This window comes from Pseudopodoces humilis, chromosome 7 (genome assembly GCF_049639895.1).
Source record: "Pseudopodoces humilis isolate 2021_Gansu_Grassland_sample_001 chromosome 7, ASM4963989v1, whole genome shotgun sequence".
NCBI lineage: Eukaryota > Metazoa > Chordata > Aves > Passeriformes > Paridae > Pseudopodoces > Pseudopodoces humilis.
In genome coordinates, this window is record NC_142206.1 from 2355356 (window position 1) to 2378891 (window position 23536).

At 40.6% G+C, this 23536-nt stretch overlaps 1 protein-coding gene and 1 long non-coding RNA gene across 4 annotated transcripts; one reads left to right on the forward strand and one right to left on the reverse strand.

The window, feature by feature from the left end:
* Window positions 1–12195: 12195 nt before the first annotated feature.
* PRRG4 (proline rich and Gla domain 4) lies at window positions 12196–19779 on the reverse strand. Of its 2 annotated transcripts, none has more exons than XM_005530286.3 (6): window positions 19654–19779; window positions 18913–19027; window positions 15712–15875; window positions 14407–14455; window positions 13575–13710; window positions 12196–12840 (listed from the first exon to the last, which is right to left on the reverse strand). In XM_005530286.3, exons 2-6 carry the CDS (start codon window positions 19016–19018, stop codon window positions 12612–12614), a joined length of 684 nt encoding a protein of 227 aa, XP_005530343.1. In that variant the 5' UTR covers window positions 19019–19027; window positions 19654–19779; the 3' UTR covers window positions 12196–12611. The 2 variants fall into 2 exon arrangements, with proteins under 2 accessions (XP_005530343.1, XP_087913912.1); XM_088057786.1 differs by lacking the exon at window positions 19654–19779 and adding an exon at window positions 19149–19212.
* A 465-nt stretch (window positions 19780–20244) lies between these two features.
* On the forward strand, window positions 20245–23536 carry LOC148183942 (uncharacterized). Of its 2 annotated transcripts, none has more exons than XR_015772926.1 (2): window positions 20245–20334; window positions 21546–23536. It is a non-coding gene; the product is annotated as an uncharacterized LOC148183942 (long non-coding RNA). The 2 variants fall into 2 exon arrangements; XR_015772927.1 differs by lacking the exon at window positions 20245–20334 and adding an exon at window positions 20407–20536.

Here is a 23536-nt window from a genome sequence, read left to right on the forward strand (position 1 = left end):
CGCTGGCGCTTTGTTGGAGGAACCGGGGCGGGGCCATGTTGTTCCCGCGGAGGGGAAGCGCCGCCAGCCGCGGGCTCCGGGGCGGCCGCCGCCGCCAAGATGGAGCCCGACGGCCGCCCCATTGTAGGGCGCTGTGCAGGGCGGCCCGCCCGCCTGGCCCCGGCACCGAGCCCTGAGGGCGATCCCCGCGCCCCTCCGCCTCCCCCCGCGGCGGGGCTCGCCACCCGCCGCCTCCGCTTCTATGTGTCTCTATGTCAGAGCTTTCCTAAAGATTCGGGCATTCCCCATCAGTGACTGCAGGCCTGCGGCCTGGATGGAATCGTATAATGGGATCACGGAATGCTTTGGATGGGAAGGGACCTTAAAGATGATCCAGTTCGATCCCACCTGCCATGGGCAGGGACAGCTTCCACTACGTGAGGTTGCTCAAGGCCCCGTCCAACCTGGCACTGAACACTTCCAGGGATGGAGCAGCCACAATTTCTCTGGGCAGTGTATTCCAGTGCCTCACCCTCCTCACCCTAAATAATCTCATCTTAATATCTAATCTAAACCTACTTCCAGTTTAAAGCCATTACGCCTTGTCCTGTCACACACCCTTGTAAAAAGTCTTTTTCCAGCTTTCTTGTATACGCCAAAAGTCAGTTAGCAAGAGAAGAGAGAGAATATCTATTTATTCTTTTTTATTTTTATTTAGTCTAAATTTAAAGTAAAACTTCAGAGAGGTTCCAGAGGCTTACTTTAGCGAGGACTAGCTAAAGCAGTTTATTTTTATTTAGAGCAGTCTAAGCCACCTGGTTTGTAGACAGTAAATTCCTGTCTTTTGCTGAATGCTTGTTAAAACAAAGAATAAGGGAAACGGGCACCATCTGCAGAGAACAGGGTAGGAGCAAAGGAGACATCAGCGTCGTGCAGAGGGATGATGAACTGTGGTGTCTTCCTTTCCCTGCAGATTGAAAATAGGCAGGCCAAGATGAGCAGGAGGAATGTGCCTCAGAGGTAAAGATGAGGAATACACTCTTGAAAAGAAGGTGACTGCACCTGAAGGCATTGCTCAGAAGAGGAAGGTGTATGCTAATGAGCGAGTAAGTCTTTTGAAGATTCAGTTTGTAGCACTCCAGGCAATTCTGAACCACAGAGTGAAATGAATTCTGTAGTGAAATGCATTTAGAAACTTGGCTACAGCCAATCAGATTAGATGTTGGAAAAAAAAAAAAAGTTACAAAAAGCCTCAACATTGGAATGAAAAGATGGAGTGATCAGTATTAAATGAGAAAGCAGAAAGGTATGAGACACTTCAGGAGGAAAAAGTGAGGTTCTGCTTTTCTCATGCCTGATTTCAAGAAGCAGCAGGAAGAAATGCAGCCGTGGATGGGGAGGGAAAGAAAGGTAAGTGTGAAAGTCATCAACCCTGAGGAGAGGAGCGAAGTCACCCAGAGGCCAGGGCAGAGGGCGGAGGGAGAAGCAGCAGCTCACCAAAGCAGAAACCAGCAGAGTGAGTTTTCCTTGTGTTTGCATAAGTTAGCACCTGTATTGCTTGCAGCTGGAGGAGCACATGTGGGGGGTGGGAGACCTTTCCCTAGGAAACAGGAGGGTTGCTGTTTTACATATGAACGAGGCGTGATGACAGAAAATTACTCCAGTTGTATGCCAGTAGTGAAGCGTTTGCCTGCTGATACTGTTGAAAGTGCCATTTCCAGTGGGGAAGGACCCACAGTTTTTCATTTCCCTGCGGGATCTCCACTAATCTGCATTATTTTATTACACTTGGAGCACATTGTTTCCCTCAAGTGGGCCTGAGAGGAGGCTGATACGTAAAACTGATAGGAAATGCCTTTTCCATCTAGTTTGGTTTTCTAGAGTGAATGTGTGTTGCTGTGGAGTTTCTTGTCCCAAATTTGGATTATTTTACTAATAAATTGTAAAACTGCTAATGTCTTGTTTGTTTCTTTTCTCAAGCAATGGCAACATGAACTGTAAAGACTACCATTATGTTGTTTATTTCCATTACAGAACCGCTCTAAAGAGAGTGTGGGGGTGGGTACATGGCTGTAAAATCATGTTACATGAGAAATCACAAGCACCCGTCCAGATTTACAGGCAGGGAAGTATAGACAATGCATTTATACTACTAAATGAACCACAGACACAGCGTTACCCCAAACATTGCTGGAGTAGATCCTTTTTTCTGGCAATCAGACAGTGAAGTTGAGTGAAACAGAAATTGTGACAGCTGTTAAGCTTAATTTCTTTTACATGGTTTTAATAGAGGTGGAGTAGACTGAAAGCTTAATCACTAATGTCCATAACCATCAGATAAAGTCAGTTTATCCAGTGATTTGCTTTTCCTGTGTATGAGATAAATCTTATCCTGATATCAGCCAGTGAGACTTCCCCAGTTTTCTCATTAAACTGACCCCTGTTGCTCATTGCTGTCCTCTGTCTAGGAAATCTTTCTCAAAGTTTGTGCATTTTATCTTTTTGTAACCAAATGGTATTTTGTGACACTTTTCTCTAAGACAACAAAGGAGTATGTTGAGAGTAACTGCTTTTGCAGTATCGTGGTATCTAGGATACATATGAGCAGCTTTTCTTAAGGATCTGTTCAGGGATAGAAAAATTCCTTTGATAGATCATTAATCATTAGTCAATGTAATAGTAGTAATTAATAGTAATGTAATGTAGTAATTATCATTAGAAAGTTGATTAGATTCTTCTTAATGTTTAGATTAAAGTGAACATATTAAAATGTATATTTAGAAGTCATGTTAGGTGTGTTAATGATTCTGAAACTTGGATTCTTGTCTTAATAAGGAATGGTTTTGTTTCAAATGCAGCTGTTACCTGCTATTTAGGAACTGAGCTTTGATGGGCTAAAGTGCCTTCAGAACTGTAGTTCATAACTTAGTGCCTGTAGCCAGTAGTGATATTGTAAATGCTTCTCTCTGAAGTCAAGAATTTAATATAATAAAAATACCTTGCTGGAACACAAACTAACACAATTTTTCTCTCTATTTAAGACCAAAATGTTAAATTGAAGCACTGTGACACAATCTGTGCAACATACCAGCCTGGAGCAGTACTGATATTTTTGTTTCTCATTTCTTTCCCTAAACAAAGAGTTTCCACTTGGAAAAAAATCAATCATTTATAGACTCAAAAATGTCATTTGATATTTAGGAGACAGATATAAGTACTTAAGGTAACACTTTAATGGGAATCATCTGCTTAAGGTCCGAGGAATGCTCTCCAGTGCTGCAGCATGTGCTGCTGCCTCCAGATGTGTGGCAGCAGGGCTTGGCCGCCTCAGCTGCTTGCTGACACCCAAAGGAGAAAGCCTGACTGTCCCTCCTTACCTGCTTCACCCTCTCACTTCTAGTGATGAGCTGTGGCCACAGGGTGAGTAGTGAATTCACTCCACTGGCTTACCTTTTCCATGTTTACCTTTTTCTGCTAGAGGTCATTTTTTCTGTGATTTTGCTGAGTCAGCTTGCCTTTGTGTGAAATGAGAGCTGGCTCAGGGGAGCAGCAGTGGTGTGCAGCCAGAAGGAGATGACAGGGAAGTTTTACTTCTGATGATGAGATGTTGTCTTGGCTCCTGGTACATTCCATGTGGAAGTCTCTAGGGTCTAAGAGTGCACTTGCAGACAGTGATGGGCTCCTCTGCCTGTGTGAGACTTCAACCAGCCTCAAGCCAGCTCTGTTGCAGAACTGTTAGCTAATACACACTGCCCCTTAAGGAAATTTCCCCGGTTCCTCTTTAAATCATTCACTGTTACACGATGCAGAAAGGCAATATTGCTTTCTGAGGTCTTCTTACATGTTTAGAATATACCAAATGAAATACAGAATCAAGCTAACGGGAAGTTGGCAGTTTTCTGTGATTTTTATCATAATTAAAGCAATATATAATCACAGATCCAGGGCCAAAATCATGCTCCAGTTCACGATTGGCATCAGTGTATTTATTTGTAACTGATGTATTTATTTATTAGATTCTTTGTTGCATAGTATACTAGAATTATTACATATGTTAACAGAAAAATGTCAGCCAGTTAGAATTGAGTGTGATTGTATTTTATATTGTAGATCACAGAATCATAGAATGGCCTGGGTTGGAAGGGACCTTGAAGATCGTCCAGTTCCAACTCCTATGCCATGGCAGGGACTCCTTCCACTATCCCAGGTTGCTCAGAGCTCCATCCAACCTGGCTTTGAACATTTCTAGGGATGGGGCAGCCACAGCTTCTCTGGGCAACTGTGCCAGGGCCTCCCAACTCACACAACAAAGAATTTCCCCCTAAATCTGGTACAAAGCTACTCTTTTTCACTGTAAAGCCTTCCCCCTTGTCCTGTGAAAGTCCCTCTGCACCTCTCTTGCAGGCTCCCTTCAGATACTGGAAGGCCACAATTGGGTGATCCCAAAGCCTTCTCCTTTCCAGGCTGAACAATCCCAATTCTCTCAGCCTGTCCTCATACAAGATGTGCTCCATCCTCTGCTCTTGGTGGTCTCCTCTGGACTCACTCCAGCAGGTCCCTGTCCTTCCTGTGCTGTGCCCCAGAGCTGGGTGCAGAGCTGCAGGTGGGGTCTCAGCAGAGCAGAGGGGCAGGATCCCCTCCCCACCTGCTCTGGATGCAGCCCAGGATGGGCTGGGCTTTCTGGGCTCCAGGTCCACGTTGCTGGCTCATGTCCAGCCTCTCACCCACCAGCACCCAAGTCCTTCTCCCCAGGGCTGCTCTGGATCTGCTCATCCCCAGCCTGGACTGACACCAGGGGCTGCCCTGATCCAGGTGCAGCACCAGCCCTTGGTCTTGTTAAACCACAGGAGATTTCCATGGGCCCACTTCTTGAGCTTGTTCAGGTCCCTCTGGATGTCATCCCATCCTTCAGGAGTGTCAGCTGCTCCACTGAAGGATGGGATGTACAAGACTGGCCATGCAGAAGGCTATATGGTATGTTATAGCTTTAATGGTGCCATGGATGCCAAAATACCAGGACATCACCACTGGGAGTCCTTGTGCATGGGGCAGCATGTGGTGATTCTTCACAGGGCCAGCAGTTGCTGCCTGTGCTTTAGGAATCCATTTTACTGCAGGTACTACAAACCTGTTGTACGTTCTTCTTCCAATGTCTCTCTATCCCCAGTGCCCTCTTCTTTCACAGAAAGCATTGCTCCTGTACTTTGCTTTTCCATAACAGATGATGCCTGGTTTTGGTCTTGTTCTGGCTCTTCCTTTGCATTTTAGTGCCAAACTATTTTCTTCTTCTTTTAAAAGGCTTTCAGCTAATCCTGTAAACTGGGCTTTGCAGCAAAATTCTTAGTATGCTTTAGGGCAATTTTTGATGGGCTGAAAAGAATCATAGAAGAATAGTCAGATGTACATGCTGGATCAGCTGTTTGTTGATGGAAGAAAGTAGTTAAAGCCAGAACATGCAGTTAATGGTGCAGGTCTAAGATTAGAGCTTGGTTATTTCAAGTGAGTAAAAATAATTGTATTTCAGCACATAAAAGTACTTTATTTTAGAACTATCACAATATCATAGTTTGCTAACATACACAAATGTCTTAGTGGTTAGCTTTCAGTGACTAACCATTTGTCAACAAAAGCTCTAGCAATAAGTTTAACAAATAGCCTTGTGCTGAGAGAATGAATCTTCACAATAGTTTGAAACAGTGGGGACATTCTTTTTCAAAAATTTATGTTTCAAAGATAAAACAATCAAATAACTTGAATGTGTCTAATCAGATGAAGTTTGAAGAAGTTCAGGCCAAAGCTGAATTGGGTCTGATGTATCAACACATTGTAAAAAGTGTACAAAACCAGATTTCTGCAGCACATGTTTCTGTTGAGCACTGTTGGACAGCTACACATCCTGGATGCAGCACCTTTGTGCAGGCTTTGGCTGCTGCCAGCCTGTGGTATCCTGCAGGAGCAGGAATGAGTGAGTAGATCAGATAGGCAGTAATAACATGAATCTTGGTTAGGCTTGTTATTAATCACTGATTGCATTGTTTGTTGTTGTAATTGTGATTCTGACCAAAGCAGAAAATTGCAGTTGCTTTAACAGATTAGATTTTGCATTTAATTTGGCACATGGCCTCTTTAAACATAAAGCTAAGCATTAAGATACAGCTAAGCTTGAAGTGTGAATAGGGAACAGAGTGCTGCCTCTCAAAGAGCACTATCTTGGAACCTGACAACAAAAACTCTTCTCCTTTGAATTCCCTCACATTGCTCTCTGCATTTATTTGAAAACTTGAGTATATATACAAATAAATGAAGCAAAATCTTCCAAATTCATTTTATTGAACTAAAGTTGGTCAATGAAAGCTTGATTTCTGACATGACAAAAGATTATTGTGATCATCTTGAGCTGGTAGAAAGCTCACTGCAGCAATGAGGTGAAAAGTCTTGTTTGCTTTATGTTCCCAGTCCTCCTCCTGGTCCTGTAGTTCCACTCCTTCCAATGTGCCACCACTGGCACTTGTGTTGTCTCAACTCACCCACTCTTGAGAAAGCTGTCTGTGTTTTCACTGGATGATTTATGAAGGGATCTGGTAAGGACCAGAACTAGTGTAAGGTAAGTGGGAGAAACATGCAATGACATGTAGGAAAAAAAACCCTTAAACAAAATCTTTCATCTTGAACAAACTCATATTTTTAATAGGGAGTATTTTATTTTCATTTTTACTAGAAGATATTTTCCTTTGTATGATATCAATGCTGGATGCTTAACGTGAAATATTGGATGTTGATGTGTTTGGTACTTGCTGATCTTTAGAGAAATTAAACTGAAGCTTGAACTACTGAGCAATCAGGGGTGTTTCTTGTTTCTTAAATGAAGTAGGCACTGCTTCAGAAACTAAAATGAGCCCATTTCAAAACTTACGTATAACTCCACCGGTTTCTAGACTGAAATATTTTTCCAGATGCTTTGAAATCTGTCTGCTCCCTTTAAAGTGTGAGTTCCTGGAGGCTCCCAGGATGTAGGTAGCAAGATGCCTGCATCTGATGGCCCCTACCACTTCAGTGTTTCAGTAGTCTAGGTGCTGTGGAAAAGAGCAGAAGTGAAAGAAGGAATTGTTATCCCAAAACACTTAATGAATCATCTATCCCATCAGCTGTATTTCAAATATCAGTTCAGTTGACTGGTTAAAAAGCTTCATTGGATGTTCAAATATAGGAGGAGATTGGGTATTCCGTGAGGAGCTCAGCTTTTTTGGAAGAAAAAGCGCAGCTGTGACTATTTTTTTCCAGAGGGTAAATCAAGAGTGGCTTAATTGAGTGAATTGCTGTGCTCCATATTTGCTCTGTCTAGCTGCCCTCCTGCTTCTCTGTCAAAGTTCATTCACACTGCATCATGTGTGCCTCCTCTTCAGATTGAAATTGCCATGACAAAATGAGGAACTCCTGCTTCCTGCCTTGCTTTTGAATGCCTGTTCTGGTCCTCACTGCAGGGATCTTGCTTACTTCACTACCCCTAGGAAAGTGGTATTTTTTTGGCCATACCATTGTCTTCTCACCAAAGGCCTGACAAAAGTCAAGGAAGATGGAAGGGTTAACACTGGTTAAGCTGGTTTTTGTCTTGAAGAGTTCATTTTCAGTGACTGCAGTTCATGGACCTCAGATGCTCAGGTAAACTGAAGTGGAGAAGGAAGATTTTGTCCAGAGTAGAAATTGTCAGTGTTAAAGAAAACAGACCATGGCCCTTTTTCTCTACCAATAAATGCCTATATGTCATGAAGAATCATACAAAAGTTAAAATGGTTTGAGTTGGAAGGGAGGGAGCTTTAAAGGTCATCTAATTCCAAGGAGCACCTTCATGGATGGAGCCCCGTCCAACATGGCCTTGAATGTTTCCAGGGATGGATCCTAAAGTTTTTTGGGCAACCTGTGTCAGTGTTTCATCACCCTTATGGTAAAAAAAAAATAATCTTCCTTGTATCTGTCTAAATCTGCCCTCTTTTAGTTTAAAACCATTACCACTTGTCCTGTCACAACAGGCCCTGCTAATAAGTTTGTCTCCATTTTTCTTGTAAACTCCTTTTAAATGCTTTCAGAAGAGGGCATGTTGTTACCAACTCCATTTAAAAGAAATCAAAAGGGTGGTCAGAGGTTTTTTCATTTCATTGTAGGCTAAATTAGCATTTTCTCTTTTACTGTTATTAATTTATATAAATGTTTATTTGGAAATAGCTTTACAAAATAAGGTAGAGACTAGCAGAGCTTTAAATATTGCTACCCATCACCCAAAAATATCACAGCATTTAACATCAAAGTTAGAATTAAATATAGCCAGTGAAAAGTGCATTCAAAATATTCTCACAGATGAGTAGAAGGAAATATGTTTATAAGCTTAAGTAATTTTTTATACAGTTCAGAAATGACTTGAAATAGTCAAAAATAACTGAATAAAGAGCAGGTTATTTGAGAAGCTCTGCTTAAGATTCTTGGGAGGAAAATACATGCAAGTTCTTGATTCTGGAAATGATAGTGGTAAATTTGCAGTGATAGGAATTAATTGAAACATGTTTATAGTATAGAAAGACCATGTTTGAAGTGTTTGAAAATGGCTTTTAAATCTGGAATTTCCTTCATTTTCTCTACCACATGGAACAAGTGAGGATAGCAGCAGTAAAACTTTTGATGGCTGGAGGGACTGTGGATAGAAAAGTTTGGTTTGTTGCTGTATTTTGGCTTTTTTTATTATTTTGATGGTTTATTTAAAGCTATAAGCAGTGTTGCTAATAATTAATCTTATTCACAGCTGGTAATCTCAGGAATGATCAGGATTTTTGCTAGGTTTTTCAAATTTCAGATAAAACTTTTAAGGGCAGATCAGACTGAAACATTCTAATTAATAGAAGTGGGCATCATTATAACAATAGAATAGTCTAAACTGGGTTTGGCAACAGCATTGTGGTAAATAATTTGGCAGAGCACTATACTTTTTATTACCTGAAGTGATCAGTTATCTCATTTTTTGATCCAATCCCAGTTCAGCTGAAGGGAATAAAAACCTTGCCATAGATTTTGACAGGACCAGAATCAAATGCTTCACAATTCACATTTTCATCAGTGTGGTGATGAAGTGCACTTCTATGTGGTATTTTGGTTTTGCTGCTCTAATGAATTCACAAAAACCCCAACAATCCCCCAACCTATAAATGCATAATTGATGGATCACACAGCAGGCTTTCATATTGCAGCAGTTAGCAGGTTCAATGATTTATTTTTCAACTAACACAGAGAACACTTTCCTGACCCTTATTATTTGCCCTAATTAATAAACTGTCTTGTTTTATTAAAACTTGTATGTTGTAATCTTCTGTGATGCTGAAAAGGCTGATCTGGAAAATTGTTCAAGGCAATGGCTAACAGCACTTACAGTGTTTAAAACAGAATGTGTGTGTTTACCAGTGTTTTGTTTAGACATTTCTGTTTTCATTTCTCTCTTAGTAGATCTTTAAATCACTTAGAATCCACTGTGTGTCCTAAAGGTCTTGTAAAGAAACACCAAAATTAAAACACTGATAATGTACATCTCTATACAAGTTAACTTGCTTCTGCTTTGCTCCTCAAAAATCTTCTTCCTCTTCCTACTTCAAGCACAAAATGCTTTGGAGTGGAAGGGACCTTAAAGACCATCCAGTTCCAGACACCCTGCCATGGCCAGGGACACCTTCCACAGGACCAGCTTGCTCAGAGCCCCATCCAGCCTGGCCTGGAACATTTCCAGGGATGGGGCAGCCACAGCTTCTCAGGGCAACTGTGCCAGGGCATCAGCACCCTCACAATGAGAATTTCTTCCCAATATCCAATCTAACCCTGGCCTGTGTCAGTTTAAAGCCATTTCCCCTGGTCCTATCACATGGCCTTGTAAAAGTCTCTGAAGTACAAATTGTTTGCTGCTTTACATATTCTAATAGCAACTCCATTTCCAAAAGAAGCTGCATGTAATATTAGAAAGTGTGGCAACACTTGTAAATTAATAACTCCCCATAGTCTGTCTCTTGTTGATTTTCCCTCTCTTAACCCTGTTGAATCATGAGTTCTAGAAAGAGACAAGATACCAGGTAAGAATGGGCCAGGAGTCAGTGGATGAAAGAAGGAAAACAAACTCGACCCAAAAAACTGCCATTCAAGGGAATTTTCTCCCTCTGCAATGAGAGGTAAACTTACACTGTATTCAACTAAATTTTAAACTTTGCTCCTTCTTTGTAAAAGGCAAGATATGTCTTCCAAATGATCATGCTGTGTGCAACCAGTGTTTGAATGTCAGTTCCTGCACTTTTTCTTAGGGTCTAAGGTGCAGACTCCTTGATTAAATTTGAGTGTTTTACTCTACTGAAAGGACACTTTACTGCCCTAAGCACTACACCATTGATGTTTAACAGTTACACCTTCTAAATCTTAATCAATCTCTTTTTTGATTAATTATGAAGGACGAGATTTTTGCTTGTATTGCATGGAGTCAATTGCAAATAATTTGTAGGAATACTAGAGAAAGCAAATTTGCAGTGATTGAATGGGATTCTGTACAACTTCTGTAGTGTATTTAAAATGTGGTTTTGCCAGATGTCTGTAGTAACATTAAAGAATCTCTGAATGCTCACAAGCCCTGTGAAATCCCTTTCCTTAGAAGTGTTCCTGCCAGTTCCATTAGGAAATATTTTTGAATCCCAGGAAAAATCTAGGTATAAGTGTGCTCTAGAGCTTGAAATGCACATTAAAAAATTTTAAAACTGTTAGCTGAATGAAAGGGAAATATGAGAGAATGTTTTTGCAAGCTTATGATTGCATATCTTCTCGTAACCTTGTATTTTGATTGTTAACAGTGACCTCGCATAGTTCATTTATTTCAGTCTTACAGAACTTCAAAAACTTCAAAATGCTTTTACAAGTAGGGCAAAAGTGAATGGAAACATCCCAACGTGGGGATTCCCCCATCTCTCAACTAAAAAAGAAGCTGGAGAGCGATTTGTGACTTGCCAAAAGCCAAATTCCATGGTGAAGTTTTGTGAACAGGAACACCAATGGCACTGCTATCAACTACATTGCATGTGTTTTTCAAAGGCAAGACTTCACTGTGTAGCACTGTCAGTGTACCCTCTTCAGATTCCAAGTTTTGAAGTGTTTTCATGATTACAAAGACATTTACAGATTGAAAATCTCAGACCAATTTTCTGCATCTCAGTCAACAACACCGTAGCTTCTAGTATGCTAAAAACAGTAAGATTCAGTGAAATATTACATGTTCATCTCAACCCTTAATCCTTTAACTTATATTACAAAGTGGATTGTAGGCACCAAATTGAAATATAATTTGCTGTTGTCAGCATTGACTCAATGAGGGGGAAAAAATGGAGGGGTTGTTTCTTCTTAAAAAACTTAATTGTGTGTGCCTTAACCATACAGCCACTGTCAAACAAGAAAACAGCCTGACATATTTCCTGTGACACCCTCTGCTACAGCTTCCTGTGTTGAGAAGGACAAGGGACACCAGTGGTGGGCAGCAATTTGCTCAGTAAGATCTATAGGCTTCATAATGCTGGGGGTTGATATTTTAATAAGATGTAAAATTAATGGTGGCTACAGCTGTAGATATAGAAACTGTCTTGACACAGTGAACCAATAACTCAAAAGTTCTTGACATCTGATTTTTGATCTGATGTTTCGTTCTATTTACAGGGGTCATTTTGTCATCCCTGTAGTGCCAGACTTAAAGTGCTTCTAGGGGGCAGTTCTGGCTTTGGTTTGAAAGTTAAATGTCTCGCTACATTTCAGATTTTAAACTATGAAAGAAACATTAGCTGTGAAACCTGGGTAGCTTTTCAAAAGGGACAAATCTCTAGTTTTCTCCTCAACATCCTCTGGCCCACAGTATTCTATTTACTCTCCTTGATCTGGAATTTACTGTTGAACATCAAGACAATTTGATGCAAGCATACTTTGTCTGAATTGGTAGTGTGCCATGTAATGAATGCTTCTTTTGATGCAGAATTATGATCATAAAAATACAACAAATTAAGGCATGTGATCAGCAATGTCTAAAACAAACCAGTGTAATCCAATAGCAGTACTATATATATTTATATATATATATATTTGGAAGGTCAAGTCATGGAATAATTTTCACACTCAAATCTATTACAAGAATGAATAGAAAAATCACCCAGTAAAGAAGTGAATATGTCAAAACAACAAAGACTTCTTATGGTAATTTTAAGTATAAAGTCACAAAAAATGTTTAGTGTCAATATGAGCAATTAAAATACTGTTCTTTCTGAAGAAAAAACAAGATGAAATTATTAATAAAACATCAATAGTTTGATGGGATGGTTCATATGGAAGAGGGCAGCAGTACAAGAAGTTGCTCTTTATGCATTCTCTCCTCTTAGCACAGTGACTTTGTGCAGAGAATAGTCCTGCAGCCTTTCCAACAGGTGACCTCTTTTCCCAAATGGGAACTTCACTTGTTCCTAGTTGTCCAAAAGATCTTTCACATTTTTATAAATCATCTTGCAATATGCAAGGTAGCACACACTTTTTCAAAAGTATGTTATGTTCCAGTGATCCCCTCCCTGACCCCAGCAGGAGGTTTGTGCCTAGGGGCCAGGAAGAGACATGGACTTTTGAAAGACTCGTGCATTTCTGGGGGGCCCTGGGTAAGGGGGTGGGGGCACATGGTGTAGTCCATCTGAATTAACTGCTTGCTCATAAGTGGGTAGTTCTGAATCGTCAGCTCGGAGAGGAAGGGGGTTTAAAGAAAACTCTTCGTGCCTCCTGAAGATGTTGGCTGAATTACGTCTTCTGCTTCTCACGTAATCCAAGTACCTAAACAAAGGTAACAGCAGGTAAGTGGAAACTTCTGCTTTAAAGGGAAGCAAGAAGATAAAGTCTTAATCATAAAAGAAACCAGAACCACAAACAACCCAAAAACACCCACAAGAGAAAAAAACATGCCTTCAGTGATCACAAAGACCAAAGCCAAATACTCTCTTCAAACCACAGGGTAAGAATAGCTCAGTGATGTGAAATTAATAGTGAAGAGAAAGCACAGAATCCTCTTATATTCCTTTCAAGTCTGGGACAAAGGAGTACTCAGGATTAGAGACCTGGTAAAAAAGCATTTTCTCCAAACTGCTTCACCATCTACTACTACAACTGCTTCAGATCTGAGGTAGAGCACATGCCATGAAGGGCACACAGCTTATTTGAAAGTGCCAACAGAACACATTAGGCTTCCCACTGCAGGCCCCCACCTACTAAAATTATTCCATCATCTTAGTAAGACTATTTTGAAACCAAGAACACACATGCATGCAATAAAATAAAAGCAAACCCAAAGGTTTGGGTGTGCAATATTTTATGTTTTATGTTTTTGTGTTATTAACTGCAGCAAAACTACTGTTGGTGCTCACTTAACTTTGCTTCTGGGCAAGTAAAAACTAGAACTTCCACTGGATTTTCCGAGTTAAAACAACCCCACAGTGATTTTTACATGCCACTCTTAAGCAAGAGTTTGTTTTGGTGTGTGTTTGGATTTTTTAAGCAGTGAAATTACTTACCCTGGTGGTTGCCTTGATTTGCATCTGCTCTTGCAGCAGTAGAAGATAATCAGTGTAATTGTAACCAGCAGCACTCCAGCAGCAACCAGGCTGATGAGCAGTCCCGTGACGTTAATCTTCTGTAGTGTCTCATCACCTGGAGAGGAAACATTGGTGATTTTCATTATGTGTTCTTTCCATCCAGCCTGTCAAATGTTGTAAATACTGTAAAATACTACTTTTGCACTGCTATAAAGCTGTTCCTTCCACAAATCTCTAACTTGCTGAAAATCTGTGCAACACAACCCAAAAGTATCATTCACAGGCAGCTTAAAGCAAAAGGGAGTCGATGTCTCCTTTTCTCTACATGAAACTGTTGAGATGCCTGTCTTCTAATGCCTTCCAAATATTCCTTCATGTATTTGTGACCTTGATCAGGCTGTAGTTCTTTCCTCAAGTCTAACTGACCATTTTTTATTAAACATCTGGCATCAGACTACTCTGAGCCTAAATCAGGCTATTATATATCACTATTAAAGAAATGAAGGTGAGAAAAAACAAAAGTAAACCACAGAGAGCAGCCACAGAATTACTGCAGAGTTTACCAATTGTGTGATACAGGAATGGTCAAGGAAATTATAGTTTTCACCTACAGACCTATAATGGATCCCACTTTAAGATGCTACAGTTTTATGGTATCAGATAATTAAACATATTTTTATGGTTCACAGTGATCTTCAGTAAAAAGATAACTTCTGATTTCCTTAACTGGATTAATGATCTATTAAGAATGTATTATTATAACAACCAGAAAATATTGCAATATAATAAAAAAAGTAAAAAGATGACCTACCTATTTTTATTTTAGTACCTTTAGTTGAATAGTCTTTCCAAAAATCCATCTATAAAACCCAAAAAGAATCAGATTTATATAAAATACATAACTGACAGGCCTATTGAATTATTTAATATGGTACCTTGGGCAGAATTTAACAATGGCATAAACAGAAATAACTCCTGCTGAGGGATTTGTATTTACTCATCCTATGATATTTTTCTTCTACAACTTTACATTAAAATTTTAAAAAATTAAAAGAAAAAAGTGTATTTAACTGTCCAGTGTTACCTCATATTTCTGCCTGATTACAGTAGAAGTTAGGGTATGTTCTGACACCAAACAAATACTTATAATTATTTTTTTGCAAATCCCTACAAAACAGTATTTGAGGCAAAGTTCTTAAGATTCTGACATTTGCCTGAACAGCATTTGAATTCATATCAGCTAGGAAAAATAGTTGGGATTCATTTAAGAGAAAAACATTTATGTTGTATGCCTGAAATGAGTTACTGTTGAGTTACAATTTTCACTTTTGCAACCTAGCAAAAGACTCCAGCAAGATTTCAATTTAGCAATTTGACCTTTTTCTTAGGAGAGTGTTAGCAACAGCAAGCTAACACTTCCACCCTTAGAACAGGGGTGTTATTCCTTGCTCTTCCTACAGAGCACACCTAGAATCACAAAGTCTTGCTGCATGTGCAAGAGTGAATATCCAGATAATCTTCACATTCCTTTATTGAGCTGAAAGGTTTCTTATTGTTTCTTTACATATATATATATATATATATATATCAGGCTTCTTCACAGCTATGTCTAGGGGGGGAATCAGAATATGGTGCTATAGGAATACTCAGCAATAGCTGAACTGCAGATTTGCTCCATACTGGCCTCTTACAAAATACTTCTTTGCCATGACATAAGGATGTAATATTAGTTACATATTACAGTTAATACAGAGAACATGTGAAACATTTAAGTTGGATGCTGAGAAGTTACTATAAAATCCAGAAGTCTGAAAATATAGGAATATCCGCAAGCAGGACTTCTAAAGCTTCATTTCTATTTGTTTGCAGAATTAAAGTCCACATCTAAAGTCTTTAAGACAATAATACATATTCAAGTGCATGCATCTAAAGCAAGAATCCCATGTAACTGGGATATCTACTTTTAGAACAAATTAAGTAGTCATCTCTTAGTGCTCTGTTAGAGGAGTTACATTATTTGTGTACAAAAATTTGTGTTAGAATAATTGGTGTACAAAAATGAGGTTTTATAGCCAATGACCTCCCTCACTATATTAAATTAAATTTGAACTGCTACCGTTTTATCTGGGTCTTCAAAAATTTCTCTTGCTTCTTCATAATTGCACAGTTCTTCATAGCATTCCCTTTCCAGATTATCAGCTGTGAATGCTTCAAAATCAAATCTGTTGTTCAGAAGATGTCGTCCAATGAATAAATTGGCCTCCCTAGCAGATGTGAACACTAATAAAAAAAAAAAAAACAACAAGTTGATTTAAAACAAGTTAGGAAGGCTAAATTTGGTATTTTTAAAGAATGGTAAAGATCTTAAAGGAGCACATTGGGATAATTTCTTTCCCTAGCATCTCTCAGCTACCTACAAGGGACAGAAATATCAAAGTCTACTCCTAAAATGTCTTCTTCACTACTATCTTTTCTAACTATGTAACATAAAATAAACATATTTGCCTTTCTCATAAGCCATCTCAGCTATTCCTTATCCTGGCCAACAGAATTTGTGGTGAGAACTGTTGGTCAAGTTTTGGTGTGAGCTCTTCTGGGATGTGAGCATCAGTTTTTACTGGAGCTTTTAACAACAAAGTAATTGTCACATCAAGCAGAATTCAGTCAGATCTAAAGTAAGAAACACCCTGACCTAGTGGGGGAAGGAGGCAAGGGTGAGAGAAGGTAAAACCAAAATATACATTTATCAGTATTCTGGTATCTGTGAGCACCAAATTTTATTTAGAGAATTTAGTTTTTAAATCTCATCACCAGATTCCTATTCATTCTACAATTGTTCTCTTTTCACAATTGTGGCACCACCTTTATGTAAAGGTGCCATATTGCAAAGTTGATTTGTTGTAAATGATATAAATTTTACTGACAACATTCATTTCTGAAGACATTTACTTATTCTCTTCTTTTATGTTCCATGAGGCCTCATGGAGTCAGTTGTGAGGTGAGATTCCAGAACAGTGAGTGAAATTATAAAAGCTTTGGAATACAGGAATGTATTTCCTCACTAGGCATTTTCCATAGTCAAGTTTTAGCCTGCTCTTGCTACAGTTTCTTATTAAAAGAAAAAAAAAAAAAAAGTTATAGGGCAAACCTAGGTTTCTAGTGAAAGCCTGATCTGTGTCCACAAAATTCAGGCTATTTGCTTAAACAAAATGACTAGAGGATTATTTTTGCAAGTGTAATGCAGAAACAGCATTGTTACATACCAAGCCAGATGGCTAAAAAAGGAGATGAGATTCAGGATAAAGTTATTCAGCTACAAATTAGCTTTGTGTTCTTGTTAGCCTGTTTGGCAAGATTATCGCATTGCTCTGGAATTTTCACCCTAATAGTTACTGTTAGATCTTGCAGTGGTACCTCATAACACTTTGTTCCCTGAAAACTGAGAAAACTGCAGCATAACTTACATATTGATTATGTCTTTAGTATTATAGTATATTTAAGGAATATGACAGCATATATTTTATATAATTTGCATACTGCTACACTGCATACTGAAGTAGCTACACATGTGCACATGCATTTGTTTTTGTTATTCTAAAGCAATTGCAAGAAAATCTAAGCTTAAAATATTTATATATACCTAAAGAGTAGCCAGAGAAAAGGACTCAACAGCAATAAAAAAACCCCCAAAACAGAAGCAAAAACCAGATCAAAATTCTCTCAAATCCACAAGTGGAAAGGGAAAAAGATTACATGGAAAAGAAAAATATTATCAATATTCTTGGCTCAGTGCAAATTACAAAAATAACTTCAGTCTTCTGAAGCAGAGATCTTCAGTTTTGCCCAGTAGTGTTTCACTCTTTACCATGAAAAGTAATATTAGCTGTCCTTTGAATTAACCTAGAGAACTCATGCATTTTTTTTTTTAAAATGGAATGCATAAACAAGCTGCCTGGAGCCTAGAACCCTCAATTTCCAGGAATTAATGGATCCTTTTTTTCTTACCAAGAATTTTTATCCATTTATCTGCACTTTTTTCAATTTGTCAAGTATCTCTGTATCTCCATCTCCAAATTACTTACTACCTGGTGATTCAAACAGCTTTTGAAGAATGAAACAGATGGATTTGAATTGTATCCTAAATGTGAGGGACCTGGATGCAATTCTGCAGTCCTTGGTTTGATAAAATGATCCCCGCAGTTTTAGGATGCCCAGCATTTAATTAAAAATGCAACCACACAATATGCTCAGTAAAGCAGCTCTGCTGGTAAAGGATGTTCAGAAAATACTGAAGGGCGACCTCTCAATGCAGGTACTCCAACCTTTGGCAACTGTTCTACTTGCTAAATTATTGGATAAAGGGTTTGGTCCTTTCTTTCCAACTCTGTCTTTAAAGGAGTAGTGGTTTGGGCCTATTGTGAGGAGAGAATTCTCATAGGAAAGAGGCAGCCTGACATTTTCTGCCCAGAGCAATATGGATTTTAACAAATCATCACAGCAAGCATTTTTCTGCTAGCCATGGTTTGTGCTCCACACCGCCCTGAAGGAGCCTCCTGCTCGATGTGATGACTTTTTAAAGTCTGTCTTATGGTTTCAGCACTCCTTTGGCCACTGAGAAGACCACACAGCTAAGTTAGAGATTCCTTTTTGAAGGAATTTTAAAATGTTTAGCATCACATGGCTTTGCTTCGAAGTGCTTGAGTTCCTCTGGGGAACATATTTGTTTTTATATGAGTTCCTCACCACTTCTCTTCCTCCACAGGGAAGAACTGCAAAAGCAGCACTATGCTTATCTTTCCAGGTGTTGTAAGAAAATTTCCAGGAATTGAGAGAAAATATGAATTTCAAAAAACAACCAAATAAACCCTTTCAAATACAAAGCAATTTCAGATATAGAAACACAACTGTGATGTGCTCAAATAGTACCAAAACAATACTGTCTTAACACAAGTTTCATACTTTTTGAATTTTAATGTTACTTAAAGGATTCTGGTTTTATCAACCACAATAATCCCAGAGGCCTGGAAAAAGTTCAGTTTTCCCAATCTGCACTTGCCACTAGATCTGATAAATACTTGATATTAACACCAAAGTCAATTATCAATAATTTCAGCAAAAGATATTAAAATAATCTGAAATTAAGCATAAAAGAGCTTATTTTTTTACATAAAGTAAAAAACAAACAAACTAACAAAACCACCAAAAAAAAACCAAACCCAAAACAACAACTGAAGAAGCAAGCAAAGCAAAGTTAGAAGCAATTTTGGAAAGCACAAATTTCCACAAATGTGGAAAGCGCAAGTTAAAAGTAAGTTACCATCTTTCCATTCAGGTTGCTTCAAGTTACTTAATCTCCCAGGGCAGTGAGGAAACGCCAACATCATCACGTGGAGTTGACACAGCACCACCAAAAACGCGAACATGGCCGGGATCTGTGAGACAGAAACCGAGGTGAGTTAACAAAGAATGACAGCGCAATCCTCTCAAGTGGCAGCGATGAACCCTGAGTGAATCCTGTCAATGAAGTCATCCAGCGCAAGCTCCTACACGCACTCCAGGCTGATGGGTCCCTTGAAGAGACACCGAGCCGAACTGGTCCTGCCTGTCTCTTGCGGAGTTCACGTTGTGTAACATCCACACAAAGTCACCGGCGCCGCTCTCGCCGCCTCCTGCTCTCCTCTCCCGGCCAAACAGAGCGAATTGACGGGGAGAGAGCCCCCGCAGGGTGCCCCAGGTCGGCTCTGAAACTGCAGAGCTACGCCTTTGCTGCCGGAGGAGGTAATAAAATCTCCCCGACAGGAACAGCTACAAAGCCCGTTTTGTCCGAGGCACGGAGTAAACCCGTAACTCGGCACGGTGTCACCCGACACAGCTCCAAACTCGATCGCTGCCCGAGGCGGGGACGTGCGACAGCCACTCGGGGCTGGGCTGTGCCACCGTGCCCAGAGCACAGCTCTCGGCCTCCCCCGGCCCGGGCAGCTCCGGGCCAGCAGGACGAGCTCCCGGGGAGCGCCCGTGAAGGAGGAGCAGCTCATCCCGCTCCCCAGCGCTGCCCTACCTGTCCCGCTGCGACCCGGGCGGAGCAGCTCACGGGGCAGGCAGCCCCTCCCGGGCTGAGCGACGGGATCTCGATGGATCGGGTGCTGGGACAGCCTCTCCCGGTGGATCGGGTGCCGGGACAGCCTCTCCCGGTGGATCGGGTGCCGGGACAGCCTCTCCCGGTGGATCGGGTGCCGGGACAGCCTCTCCCGGTGGATCGGGTGCCGGGACAGCCTCTCCCGGTGGATCGGGTGCTGGGACCTCTCTCGGGCTGTGCGGCGGGATCCAGTGAGTGGATCAGGTACTGACTGGGACAGCCCTTCCCGAGCTGGGAGACGGGATCTCGATGGATCAGGTGCCGTGACAGCCTCTCCCGGTGGATCGGGTGCCGGGACAACCTCTCCCGGGGTGAGCAGCGGGATCCCGGTGGATCAGGTGCCGGGACGGCCTCTCCCGGTGGATCAGGTGCCGGGACAGCCTCTCCCAAGCGCTTCCTTCCTGGAAGGGCGCGGTGCAGTCACGGGGCTGCACCCGAGCCCCGGCTGGGGCCGCCCTGGGGCGGGGGCAGAAACGCCCCTGGAGCCAGGGCAAAGCTGGGTCAGGGGAGCTGGAGCGGCGCTGCTCGGGCTCTCCCTCGGACACAGCTCTGCGCTTTGTTTCCAGACACCTGCCTGAGCTCTCAGCCCCCGCCCGAACTCCGGTGCGTAGGCAGCGGGTCCTTCCTGCTCCTGTAAATCCCTCCTGTTAAGCCTGACTTTTCGTGCCCCGGGTTAATCGCGGTGCTGAGAGGCTGGTTGGGGTTTTGCTCCCCCGGAGGAAAGCGCACGGTGTGCTGATGGCAGGCTGCCTGCTGAGCAAGAGTGGGGCAGGGTGTGCCTCCCCAGCTGCTGCCCCACGATTAAGTAAGCATTTACCCAGCTATCAGAGAGCCTTATCTCCACCAAGCTTTCCCAGCCAGGCAGCTGAAAGGACCAGCAGTAGTTTTACACGTGTGAAAACAATAGTTTTGTTGGTTTCTTTTTGTTTTGTTTGGATTTTTGATTTGTTTGTGCGTTTTACTCTTTGGGTTTGTTTGTTTGTTTTTGGTCAGCGATGGTAAACCTTAACTTTACAGGCTAGAAGGGGGAGAAGTGGTTTCCTGAAATGCATGAGGCTGGTTTGTACCAGCACACAGCCATTCAGAAACTCCCATCACTCTCCTTCCCAGAGCAGAGGCCAGGCTGAGCACATGGATCTGTGCCCCTTTTGGCTTCTCCAAAGGACTAAATAGAAACAATTAAGTGCTTTTTTGCTTTAAGGATTTGTTTAATACTGCGTGCTGGGAACCTTAACTATGTGAAAAATTTTGGGACAGGCTGGGCTGGGTTAAAAGCTGCACACCAAAGAAACTGTCGGGATACATGAGCAGAATGTTTTTGCTACTAGGAAATCCAGGGACTGACAATGATTTGTGCTTGTGTGTCTCCAGTAGTGATTTTGGATTGTATTCTTTATTTAAGTGTTGGAGTGACTTGTATATACAGAAGCAGGAAAGCGCAGAATGAGTGGGTATTGTATAACACCAGTGGAAGTGATCAGAAACTCCCTGGAGAAAACCAGAAACTTCTGATGTGTGAAATAAGGAGAACTGTTTGGAGGAATGATGTCTGCAGTTAAATATTTACTTTATGACATCAACATGCTGTAGTTAAGAGGTACTTGATGAATATAACTTACAAGCTGGGATCACTCTAATGCTTTCTACCTGCTGGAGATCTCAACAGAAAATTCTGCATTCTGGTTGTGTATGTGCTCATAAACACAGTAAAGAACTAAGATAAGATTATTTTAGAAGAAAACAGTATAGATTGTTTATTATCTAGATAATACAAAGGCGACAAGAATACTTACTTAGCTGCTTCTTGTTGGAAGGCAGGAGAAACTACTATTACTTCGTAAAGGACCTTCCAGCTTTGTGTCATGCCCGTCTACTGAACCCTCACCCTGAGTTCTAAGCTGAGTGTCTCAGAGGGTGGTGCCAGCTGTGAAATAGCTGCTGACAGCTCCAGTGCAAGGGCATGAATGTACAAGGACTCTGTGGTGCATTTAAGTGTAAGTAAAATACCTGCATGCCGCTGTGGGAACTTCTTTTGTGTCGTAACAAGAGCTTTGTGTGAGGAAACTCTGCTGCACAAGTAGCAGGTAATCTCCATTGTGTTATGCCAGCATTGTTAATTAATTAATCACTGTTAATAGAAGGGGAAAAAGATTTTTGGAATTCTTCATGTATGCCTCCTGGGGAGTGGATGTGACTCCATCCCCTGGCCCTGCCCATATCCCAGGAGAAGGCTCCAGGTGTGGACTGGGAGTGATGGATCAGCCCCATCCAAACTCAGCTGGAACTCACCCCTGCTCTGAAGATGGAGGAGCAATGCAGAACTCCACTGGGAGAAGCCCTCAGAGCTTTAACACTCACCAATGGTTATCCAAATGTTTCTGACTGTGCAGCTTTTAGCAAAATATTTCTAAGGGTCTTCTGTCTGTGTGTGTGCAGGTGTGGTGGAGGTTTTTCAAAACCATGTGACACAAAACCACCATAGCTGATTTATTATTGAGATGTAACAAAAAAAATCAAGTTGTTATGCATTGGGAAAACGGGACGGCACAGTCTTTTGATTTGGAGAAGACTGTGACTTTGTCCTGTGTGTCCCTCTGAGCTCAGCCTGGGTTTCCAACTCTTATTTTGAGGACTGGCAGTGAAATCCCCACTTGGGGTGGCTCCACAGGTAAATAGATGTGTGAAGACTTCTGCTATAGTTAATGACTAGAAGTGTGCTATGCAGATCATAGAAAATATAAATATAAGTGAAAAAGGGTGCAGCAAATGTTTGAGATAAATAGAGTATTTTCCATGAATATACAGTTTTTAGCATGGCAGAGCAATAAGTGCCTTTTGCATGTAACTTTCCTACTTGTGAAGTATTTTTTCAGGTAAAATAGCTTTGATTTAGCAAGCTGTGTGATGAAGATGCTCAGAAGGATGGAAACATCAAATAAGGTATTATTTCATCAACCTTTCCAGATAAATGCCAGTATGCATTATAGTAGATATATAATTAAAAATATTCTCAGAGGTGGAAAATAGGAAATTAATTTATATCACTTGCTTTTAACATTGGGTGAATATATAATTCATATTTCTAAAAATATCTCTAAATTTTTTGCCATACTAGCTACTACACTTATTTACCTGTATTTTAGAACTTTACTTGTTGCCATGATGTTTGGTAAAATATTGTTGGAGAAGTTAAATGTGGCACTGTTGAATTGAACCAGGACTGTGAATTCCTCACAAAAAGAAGATGATACCAATCTAAGATGTTCATGCACTGATCATTAGATTTTGAATATACTGATTATTTTGCAGCAAATAAATAGTGCTGTTTTCATTTTTACTCTTCAGGTATTCACTTCAGTATAGTAAAGAATAATAGACTTAACTGATTTTTGATTAGGAGGACTTTGGATGTAAATATATTCTATTATAATTCAAGTAATAAATTCCTTACTGTTCAGTTTCTCATGCAGTATTTATCAGTTGATCTGATAATGAAACGACATAAATATGTAATTGAGAATTACAAATCCTCTCATCAAGGACATGTGGAGCTGTGTGTATCTGGTCTCTTCTCTGCAATGGTTTATTTGATATCCTGAATCATATGGCATAGATTTGTCCTTTAAACAAAACTATTTGAAATCCTTATGTTTGTTAACTAAATTTCTGTCCAGGTAGCTTGATTTAAGAGTAATGTTTTTTTTTTGCTAGAGGTAATTGAATGTAACAGATTTTAATTATTTGGTTTCTACAATTAATATCAAAGGGCTTTGACTGTCATATTCAATAAAATGTCAACAAGCAA